The following is an 11,207-nucleotide window of genomic DNA, read 5'->3' on the forward strand; positions in this document are numbered from 1 at the left end:
CCTAATGATAAACAATTCTGCAAATAAAGTATAAATCTGACAAAAAACAATTAATTTTTAGTCATATTATGATTTTCTTAAGCCTAAAAGAACAAAATAATTGAAATCATAACAAAAATAGCTAATGTAATCGATAATTTTTCCAATTAATTTAATCTTTTATTAACAAAAGGCTACTTAGTAACCACTAAAATATTATAAACAATTAAAATAAGGATGTTAATATATCCTAAAAGCCAAATTTCAGACATGAAAATGTTTAAATTTAAAACAAGCAATATTTTTACACACAACCTTATTATTTCCCAATAAAAAAACTAACTTTTATACTCTACATAAAAAAAGCCTAACGAAAACTCCACACTGACTTTCTAAAGTGAGTTTTTTTTCCAAAATAGACTTCCGAAAATTCCGAAAGGAATTAAAATTCCATATAAAAAAAGAAAAGGCAAAACTAAAAAATACACATATGTTTTCCTCAATTAATTCCCACATTCTAAAGACAAATCGGTTATTGAATAAGACTCTTTAATATTCTCTAATTCTAAACAGACAACTCCCTATATTAAAGATTCTACAACAGGAACGAAAAGTAAAGTTGAAAATGCATAGCATAGTGTATTTGTTATAATATAGAAAAATTTATTTGTAGAAATTTATTATTTAAAGCTATATCTGATAAATATAAGAATAAAAAAAATACATACAATAGCAAAAGGAATAGATACGTTAATAATAATCTAAGTATATTCAATACTTTTAACTTAAGGAAAATAAAACTGAATTAAACATCCAAATTATATAAATTAAGTTGTCAAAGGATTATATAACCCCCATTAAAAACTAAATATATTTTTAAGGTAAAAATCACCTGAAAATCTTGATGAAAAGTTAATTATTTATAGATATAAAAGTAATATTTTTAAATAAACACCAGAAAGATTTAAATTATTATAAGTATTTCCAATATAAATTATACCCATTTTACCCAAATAATGTACGTATAAAAAATTCTTAATTTTCCTATAATTTGATTTTAATATTATTATTAATATTATTATTATCATAAAACAAATTAAGAAAAATTTTAAAATTAAAAGAGATTTATTTTAGCATAATGAACAAGAATATGATTGAGAGCGAATAAAATATTAATTTTCAAAAAAAATACCTTTAGTATCGCAATTTAAACATTAAATTCCTATATGTCCTATAGCACAAGTATGATCGCCTTAAAAAAGTTTATAAATATAATTATAAATATAAATATAAATATAAATATAAATATAAATATAAATATATATTTTATTTATATATATTTATATATTAATAATTACCTTATTATATTCCTCCTTTACAATTATTTGGTTACAATTAACATTTCTATACATTATTTTCATGTTATGTTTCTGATTTTCTCCAATATCCTTTTTTTAATTCAGATATATATCCATAACAGTTTTTAAAAATTTAAGAGTTACATTTTTTACACTATGATTCTAAAACATCTATAATGTTCTTATTTTTAAAAGAAAAATTATAACAATATTTGCAATAATTTATATCTTAGTAAATTATTTAATACTAACCTGATTTACATTATTCAATAATATTTATATATAATTTTATACAAATATAAAAGTTATCATGATTTATAAATTATAAATATGTAAATTCTTACATTTTTTAATCATTATTAACTTTTACTTCAAAAATAAAATAATTTTTTTATTATTTTTATACATATTATTATTTCTTAATTATAATTTATGAATTTTCTATTAACTTTTTTTCAATTAAATCATCATTTATACCTTCCTCTCCATCTAATTAGTTTTTATAATCAATATCTTCTTTCATTAATCCAAATAAATTAACCATATTTCCTATATTATTAAAATTTTCATTAAATTCAAACCAAATTTCATCAATTTTTAAAGCTACTTCAACCAAATAAACAAGTCCTTTATATGCTCCTTCTATTTTTAATTAATACGTATCTATATTATCAGCTTATTTTTAATTAAATTAAATTGGTACTTTTTTTAAATAATCTCCTAAATTTTCATTATATTCATAAATATTTTTCACTTATAATTCACTGATTTCATTCGAAAAATCATTTCCATATAAGGCCTAATTACTCTCGAAAATAACCCCTTTTTTTTCAAAAAATTCATAAAATGTTCCATAAAATCCACCCCCTATAACAGCAGAACAATTTTTAATTAAAAAATTATTAGCATATGTTAAGTGTCCGCCAAAGATTGCTCCTCCAGCAAAATTTGAATGCGAATTTACAATATTTACATTATTAAATTGACATAAATAATCATCTTAGTAATTAAAAAAAAACTTCCTCCATTCATATTACTTCTAATATTATTAAAATTACTATTTTAGATTACAACAATATTATTTTTATTTACCATTTCTTTTAAAAAATAGCCAAAACCACCTTCTCCGTTAATTTTTATATTTTAAATTTCAATATTATTCATTTAAGTTTATTTAACATCTTTGAAATAAAAAAGCCCACCCATTTAAATATCCAATGTATTTTGATTATTTCTTAAATTAAAATTTTATTAAAAATCAATTATTTGAATATAATCAATATTTTTGAGTATAAAAAAGGCCTTTTTCATTTATTTTATTGCTATTTATTCTAAAAAAAAATTAACTTTTTAAATTATGACTTTTTTCGAATTTTTTATACTTAAAATTCCTCCATTTAAGATTTAAATACATTATAATTAATTAGTAATTATTTAAACATTTTTAATTTATATTTCATTAATTTTATTTATAAATATTAATCCGTATTAATTATTCTTCAATATAATATTTTATATTATTAAATTTTCTATATTTAAATAAGAATTTTCACTTTTTATATCTAAAAACAAATATATTAAATTTGTTTAATTAATCTAATTAATTTATAAATTTTTATTTATTATATTTATTTAATTTATTTAAATTTTATTTAAATTATTAACCACTAAAATACCATATTATTATAAACAAAAATCTTATATTTCCATTAATTTTATATTTAAATTAGATGATTATATTTATTTATTTTAATTATTAATTTCAATAAAATAATCTTATTAATAAATAAATAAAATAATATTCATTTTTTTAATATTTACATTATATCTGTTAAATTTTTTTTTTAATTTATTTATTTTAATTAAGAATATTTTTAAATTTTATATTTTCTAAATTAATAAAAGACTCTTTTTAACTGTCAATTTATTGAATCACAAAAATATTTCCATAGAAATTAGTTATTTAATTAACATATATATTTTTAATAATTAACAATTCAGTAAATATAAAATTAATTAAATTTTGGTAAAAAAATTAATAATTATTTATTTACTAATTTTATTTACATTAAATAGACATTGAACAATTTTCAATATTAATTCTAGAACCTTATATAATAAGGATAGTAAAAAGCTAATAAAGTAATTAATTTTCCGGTAATTTTTCATACAAAACTTTTATATTTATATTTTAAATAACTATATTTTGACAAACTTAGATTTCTAAAACTGGTGCAATCCTACTATTTATAACTTCAAATTATATGTTATTAATATTTTAAAACATAAAATTTTAATCAATTATATTTAAACTATTAATATATGTCATTGAATCAATATTTTATAAAGACAATTATACAAATTATACTTAAATATTTTAAATTTATATTAGTTATTTTTTATCATATTTACTAGATATTATATTAAATTTTTATTAAATTTTTTATTTTATTCCTTACAATTAAAATTTTTCAATCTCAATAACATTTTCTACGTAATCTTTAAAAACAATTAATTATTTATGTTCAAAATTTATAATTATATCTTAAAAAATTAAATTTTGTATTTTAATTTATTTATTTTATTCAAATTATATTTATGATTAAACTTCTACATTGACCAAAACCAAATTTAAATTTAATATCATATTTTCGTTTATTATTATTTATTAATCACTTTATTTACATATATAACTAATTTTCTATTCGCTTAATTGCTTTTCTATCTCTTAATCACATTCTATTTTATTTTTTAATAGAATTAATATAACTTTTTTTTTACCAAATGAGTTGATAAACAATAGATTGTTTAAAAAAATTATAAAAATTAAAAAAGACTTCATTATATTTTTAAAAAATTATATAAAAAAAATTAAATGTAAGTAAAAAAATTGTATTTTCTGTTATATAAATTAATTATTAAAAACTTCTTTATCCAATAATATATAAAAAATTTAATTTAAAATTCTTTTGATTTATATTATATTTTAATTTTTTATATTAACAAAAACAACACATAAGTTGTTTTATTATTAGCATTAACTAATTTTATATAAAGATAATTTTATTTTATATGTATATAGAATCATCAAAATTAAACCATAATCTAAAAAAAGCTTACTTTTAAATTATTTAAAACTTCGTATAATTCTTATAATTTATTCATTAATAATCTTTTAATTAATAAATGATAGAAAATTATAAAGAATAAATATAGTGTAAAAATAAAAATATAATAATAAATAAATTAATACAACGGATAATAAGATATGAAAATATTAATAATAATAAAAGAACAAAAAAATAGAACTTAAAAACTAGTATAAAAAATTGAATTGAATATATAATATCAAATATAAATATATTTTATAAAAATAAAATATATAAATATTAAATTATAAAAATATATATATATATATATATATATAAAATAAATTTTTTTTCTTATTTTTTTTTAAATTAAATATTTTTAAGAATGAAATATTAACTATATTTCAAATTAAAATCTTTTGAATAATTTAATATATATTTCATTTTATTATATATTTTTTATTTATATTTATTAATTATTTTCAATTTAATTTATTTCTTTTTATTTATATATGAAATAATAATATTTTAAATATTGATATTTTATTTAAAAAATCTATCTTTATTTGCCAAAAAATAATGAATTTTATACAAATAAATATTAAAATATATAATATATAATATATAAATTAAAAATAAATTTTTTAAAATTTAATTTTATTCAAATTTCTAAAATTAAAAAAAGTTTTTAAAAATAAATAAATAATCTTTTTTATTAAATATATATTATTAATACATTGTTAAAAAAAATTAAATGTCATATATTAAAATTCTATAATAATAAATTATATAATTATACTTATAATAAAAATATAAAAGTAAATATTATTAATTTAAACAAAAAATAATTTAAATAATTGGATTTTAATTTAATTTTATTATTAAATAAAATAAATTTAAATTAAAAAAAATTATTATATAGCAAATAATAAAATTTAAATATTAAAAATGACTTTAAGACTTTTAAAGTAAATATTAACTGTATTTTATATATCAAAAATACTACATAATATTCAATATATTTTAAATCCAATTTTTATATTTGATTTTTATACATTGGTATAATTGCTTACAATATTAATTTTTTATAATAAACAACAAATAATTTATTTAAAAAAGATATATTAATATTATTTTAAATTATAAACTAAAAATTAATATTAAAAATTATAAAAATAATATTTTTTTATATTTAAATTTTCTTTTTAAAATAATTTTTTTTCATTTTTTTCATTTTATATATTTTTCTAGTAATTATTTTATACTTTATTTTTAAATAAAATGCTTATTTCTTAAAATTTAGTTTAAATATATTATATTATATTTTTTCTAAACTATAATTAATTTTATTAAAAATAAACTAAAAAATAATATTTTAGAAAATATATAAAATTATAAAAGTTAATAATTAACTAAAATATTTAAAAAATAATTTAAAATAAAAACTTATAAGTTATTATTTAATTTTTATAAAAAAAAAATATATTTTTTATTAATAATTATTTTTAAAAATTTAATTATACAATATATAAATAATTTTTATTTTATATATTTTATTATTATATTATATGTTGATTTTATTAATTATATATTATAAATGTTTTTTTATAAATTATTAATAGAGAAAAAATATAAAAATAAATGCATTTCCTATTATTTAATATCTTAATTAGAATATTATTAATAACAAAAAATCGCTTAATAAGATATATATAATAACTAATCCTAATATTATTCTCAATTTAATAATTATTATATTAAAAACGAAAGCAATTTCCTATTTCATGATTTTAAAGAATAATCATGTGTAATTAGTTTGATAAACTTTAAAATTAAACTTTCAATGAAAATTCAAATTGTAATAACTCAAAAAGTAAATTTTATAAATATAACAAATTAATAACTAAAAAAATTTGTAATAAACTAATAAAATTTAATAAAAATAAATAATAAATATTCAATATTGAAATGACTACGAAAAAAAATTATATTTTGAATTCATAAAAAAATATAAGGAAATTTTATTAAATACTAAATTACGAAGAATATAAAAAATATTTAAAAAAATGAGTGAATTTATAAATAAAAAAACACATATTTAATGTAAATCATATAACTAAAAAATGATTAGGAATAATATGGACACAAAAGAAAAATTATGATTTTATTAATATAGTTGATAAAAAATGAAATTAGATAAATTATTTTGAAAAAAAGGAAGTATAAAAATTCAATATAATTTAAATTAATTTTATTCTACAAATGTAAAATATAATTTGTATATTTGTTTTATATATTTAAGATTTAAATTTTTTTTATATTATAATTATATATTTTATTTAAATATTTTTTTTTTTAATTTAATTAATGTATATATTTTTAAAATTTAATTATAAAATATAGATTTTTTATTTATATTATATTAAATATATATATAAAATAATATAATTTGTAATTATTCTAAATAAAATATAAATGTAAAATATAAGTTTTTTATTTACAAGATATTTATAAAAAAAATTATTGAAATAAAAAAAAAAAAAAAATTAAAATATTTATAAGGTTGTTTATATTTTAAATCCATTTAAGTTTAATAATTCTTTCTAAATAAAATAAAAAAATAAAAAATATTATATATATAATAATAAATAAAAAAAACTTACTTTAAATTATAAGAATTTTTTGCTAAGTAAAATTTCAATCGAATTTTCATTGACATTAAAAAATTGAAATTATATTTATATAAAAAACTAAAAAAATATACGATTTAATAATATCGTCCATTTCTTAAATTTTCCACATTTAATCTAATTTAACTACAATATACTTAAAAATATTTCTCTTGTATTCCATTTCATAAATTTCCATAAAATCGCTCGCAAATCCAGCATTGAAATTTCCTCCATTTAAACTAATAACTATTTTATCGATTAAGCTCAATCCTTCCAATTTTTTGTAGGCCTCAAGCTATCCTTTTTCAATAAAAATATCTGCGAAAACATAATATAGACTGTTATTTTTGTCCATAAAATATTAATTATTGACTTTAAGAATTTCAAAATAAATTAGTTTTTGTTAAAAGCGCTTATATATTTTCTGCTTAAACTGTTACTCAATTCCCCAAAATGTTACTTAGAATTATATTATTAAGAATAAATTTCATTAATTATAATTTAGTTATTTTATAATAAATGTAACTCGAATAAATTACAATATAAACTTTATTAATAATTATAAAGATTAATAAGATAAAAATACATCAAATTTAAAGAACTTAATTAAGATTTTTATTCATATTCACGTAATTTTAAAATTAAATTATTATCAAATTTTTTAGATGAAAATTCATCCAATATAAAATCTTTTAAAATATATATAAAATTATATTTATATTTTTATATAAATAATATCTTTATTATTATCATTATAAAATTTTTTATATTTCTTTATTGAAAATTATCTTTTTTAAACATAAATTTAATTTAGTAATTTTTTTTACAATAATGACTTTTTAAATAGTTAAACATGAATCTATATTACTTTTCATACCTTTCATATACATAAATTCCTAAAAATAATAAAATAAGCTATATAAAAATTTCTTGATTTTTTTTAACATAAATTCTTTAGTTTTCTTAGCCCAAATATTTAACAAAATAAATTCATTCATTAATTAAATTATAATAATAATAAAAACTGATAATTACCCAAAAGTTTATTTAAAATAAAAATAATTTTTAAAAGTGAAAAAGCAAAACAAAAAAAATAAAAATTTATATAGAGAATATGTAGTATTGTAGAATTGATAATATGCTTTAAAACTCTTATAAATGAACAGTAAATAAATACGATTATTACGACTAAGAACATAAATATAAAATATTATAGATAAGATACTCCACCTATATATGATTTCGAAATTGTCAATTAAGAATTTGTTTTTAAATAGAAGCAGAATTCAATAATATCAAAAATTAAAAACTTTAAATTTTTTACAATAACAGAAAGTAATTAATAAACTAACAAAAGTTTTTTTTTTTTTTTTTCATAAAAATTTGGATAAAGATTGAAATAATTAAACAAAAAAATTATTTAATTTATTTTTATATTTATATAAAATCAAAAATTATTTATTTCCATAATTAATAATTGTTCATTATATTTATTTTATTATATATCCAATAAAACTTACTTTATTTTCTTAAAATTTTATCTTTTTTTTTCCGTATAAACAATTTTCCCATTAAAACACCATTAATTTAGCTTTTTTTACAAAAAAGAATATAAAATACACCATACCATATACCCAATAAATCCCAATGATAAACAATTCTGCAAAAAAAGTATAAATTTGACAAAAAACATTTAATTTTTAGTCATATTATGACTTTATTAAGCCTAAAAGAACAAAATAATTGAAATCGTGACAAAAATAGCTAAAGTAATCGATAATTTTTCCAATTAATTTAATCTTTTATTAACAAAAGGCTACTTAGTAACCACTAAAATATTATAAACAATTAAAATAAAAATATTAATATATCCTAAAAGCCAAATTTCCGATACGAAAATGTTTAAATTTAAAACAAGCAAAATTTTTACACACAACCTTATTATTTCCCAATAAAAAAACTAACTTTTATACTCTACATAAAAAAAGCCTAACGAAAACCCGACACTGACTTTCTAAAGTGATTTTTTTTTCCAAAATAGACTTCCGAAAATTCCGAAAGGAATTAAAATTCCATATAAAAAAAGAAAAGGCATGACTATAAAATATACATATATTTGCCTCAATTGATTCCCACATTCTAAAGACAAATCGGTTATTGAATAAGACTCTTTAGTATTCTCTAATTCTATACAGAAAACTCCTTATATTAAAGATTCTACAACAGGAACGAAAAGTAAAGTTGAAAATGAATAGCATAATGTATTAGTTATAATATAAAATAATTTATTAGAAGAAATTTATTGTTTAAAGCTATATCTGATAAATATAAGAATAAAAAAAATGCATACAACTGCAAAAGGAATAGATAAGTTAATAATAATCTAAGTATATTCAATACTTTTAACTTAAGGAAAAATAAACTGAATTAAGCATCCAATTTACATAAAAGAAGTTGTCAAAGGATTATATATTCCCCATTAAAAACTGAATATATTTTTAAGAAAAAAATCGCCTGTAAATCTTGACGAAAAGTTTATTATTTATAGATATAAAAGCAATATTTTTAAATAAACACCAGAAAGATTTAAATTATTATAAGTATTTCCAATATATATAATACCCATTTTACCCAAATAATGTACATATAAAAAATTCTTAATTTTCCTATAATTGGATTTTAATATTATTATTAGTATTATAATAATCAAAAAACATAATAAAATAACTTTTATAATTTATAGAGATTTATTTTGACATAATGAACAAGTAAATGAATAAGATCGTATATAATATTAATTTTAAGAAAAAACGCCTTTAGTATCACAATTTAAACATTATATTCCTATATGACCTATAGCGCAAGAGTAATCGCCTATAAAAATATAAATATAAATATAAATATAAATATAAATATAAATATAAATATAAATATAAATATAAATATATATATATATATACATATATATATACATATATATTTATATATTATAACTGTATTATATTCCTCCTTAACAATTATTTGATTGAATTTAACACTTTTGTATATTATTTTCATATTTAGTATCTTTTTATCTCCAATAACCTTTTTTTAATTCTGATATATATCCATAACAGTTATTAAAAATTTTATAATCACATTTCATACAAGATGATTGTAATTCATCTTTAATATTCTTATTTTTAAATGTAAAATTTTAACAATACCTGCAATATTTTATATCTTAATAATTTATTTAATACATTCCAGATTTACATTTGTTATTTACATTTAAATTCATTTAAATAATTTTATTAAATTAATTATGATTTAAAAACTATATTAATTCAAAATTTTACATTTTCTTATATTATTTAACTTTTACCTCAAAAATAAAATAAAATTATTATTATTTCTATACTTTTTATTATTTCTTAATTATAATTTAAGAATTTTCTTTAAAATATTCATCAATATATTCATTACTTTTATCATTCTCTCCATCATTTTATTCTTTTAAATCAATATCGTCTAATCTAATTCCATATAAATCAACTATATTTCCTATATTATTAAGATCTTCATTAATTTCATTAAAATCAAACCAAATTTCATCAATTTTAAAAGCTACTTCAACCAAATAAACAAGTCCTTTATAGACAGCTTCTATATTTAATTAATACATAGATATATAATCATTTTAAGTTTAATTATATTTTATTGGTACTTTTTTTAAATAATCTCCTAAATTTTCATTATATTCAGAAATATTTTTGACTAGAAATTCACTGATTTAATTCGAAAAATCATTTCCATATAAGGCTTAATTACTCTCGAAAAAATCCCTTTTTTTCAAAAAAATCATAAAATGTTCCATAAAATCCACCCCCTATAATAGCAGAACAATTTTTAATTAAAAGATTTTCAATATTTGTTAAATTTCCTCCAAAGATTGCCCCTCCAGCAAAATTTGAATGCGAATTAACAATACTTACATTATTAAATTGACAAAAATAATTTTCATAGTAATTAAAAAAAAAGCTTCCCCCATTCGTATTACTTCTACTATTATTAAAAATGCTATTTTAAATTATAACCTTATTATTCTTTTCAAATTCTTTTAAAAAATA

General features: G+C 15.1%; 1 protein-coding gene across 1 annotated transcript, besides 12 other annotated features; it reads right to left on the minus strand. All coding sequences in view use genetic code 6, as the record gives it.

Annotated features, from left to right (window-relative positions):
* Window positions 1-322: 322 nt before the first annotated feature.
* IMG5_084520 (hypothetical protein) lies at window positions 323-1,755 on the minus strand (the record flags this gene model as incomplete). The annotated part of the gene is made up of 2 exons (XM_004036342.1): window positions 323-1,231; window positions 1,338-1,755. Coding segments are annotated over 2 exons (1,327 nt in total), but the record flags the coding sequence as incomplete, so codon positions are not given.
* Window positions 1,037-1,063: a microsatellite.
* Window positions 1,244-1,301: a microsatellite.
* Window positions 1,756-4,674: 2,919 nt separating the features above from the next.
* Window positions 4,675-4,772: a microsatellite.
* Window positions 4,694-4,744: a microsatellite.
* Window positions 4,704-4,762: a microsatellite.
* Window positions 4,740-4,764: a microsatellite.
* Window positions 4,773-4,857: 85 nt separating the features above from the next.
* Window positions 4,858-4,896: a microsatellite.
* Window positions 4,871-4,923: a microsatellite.
* Window positions 4,924-6,323: 1,400 nt separating this feature from the next.
* Window positions 6,324-6,361: a microsatellite.
* Window positions 6,344-6,389: a microsatellite.
* A 1,409-nt stretch (window positions 6,390-7,798) lies between these two features.
* Window positions 7,799-7,848: a microsatellite.
* Window positions 7,849-9,978: 2,130 nt separating this feature from the next.
* Window positions 9,979-10,075: a microsatellite.
* The last annotated feature ends 1,132 nt before the right edge of the window (window positions 10,076-11,207 follow it).

This window comes from Ichthyophthirius multifiliis, assembly GCF_000220395.1.
Source record: "Ichthyophthirius multifiliis unplaced genomic scaffold scaff_1120509250599, whole genome shotgun sequence".
NCBI lineage: Eukaryota > Ciliophora > Oligohymenophorea > Hymenostomatida > Ichthyophthirius > Ichthyophthirius multifiliis.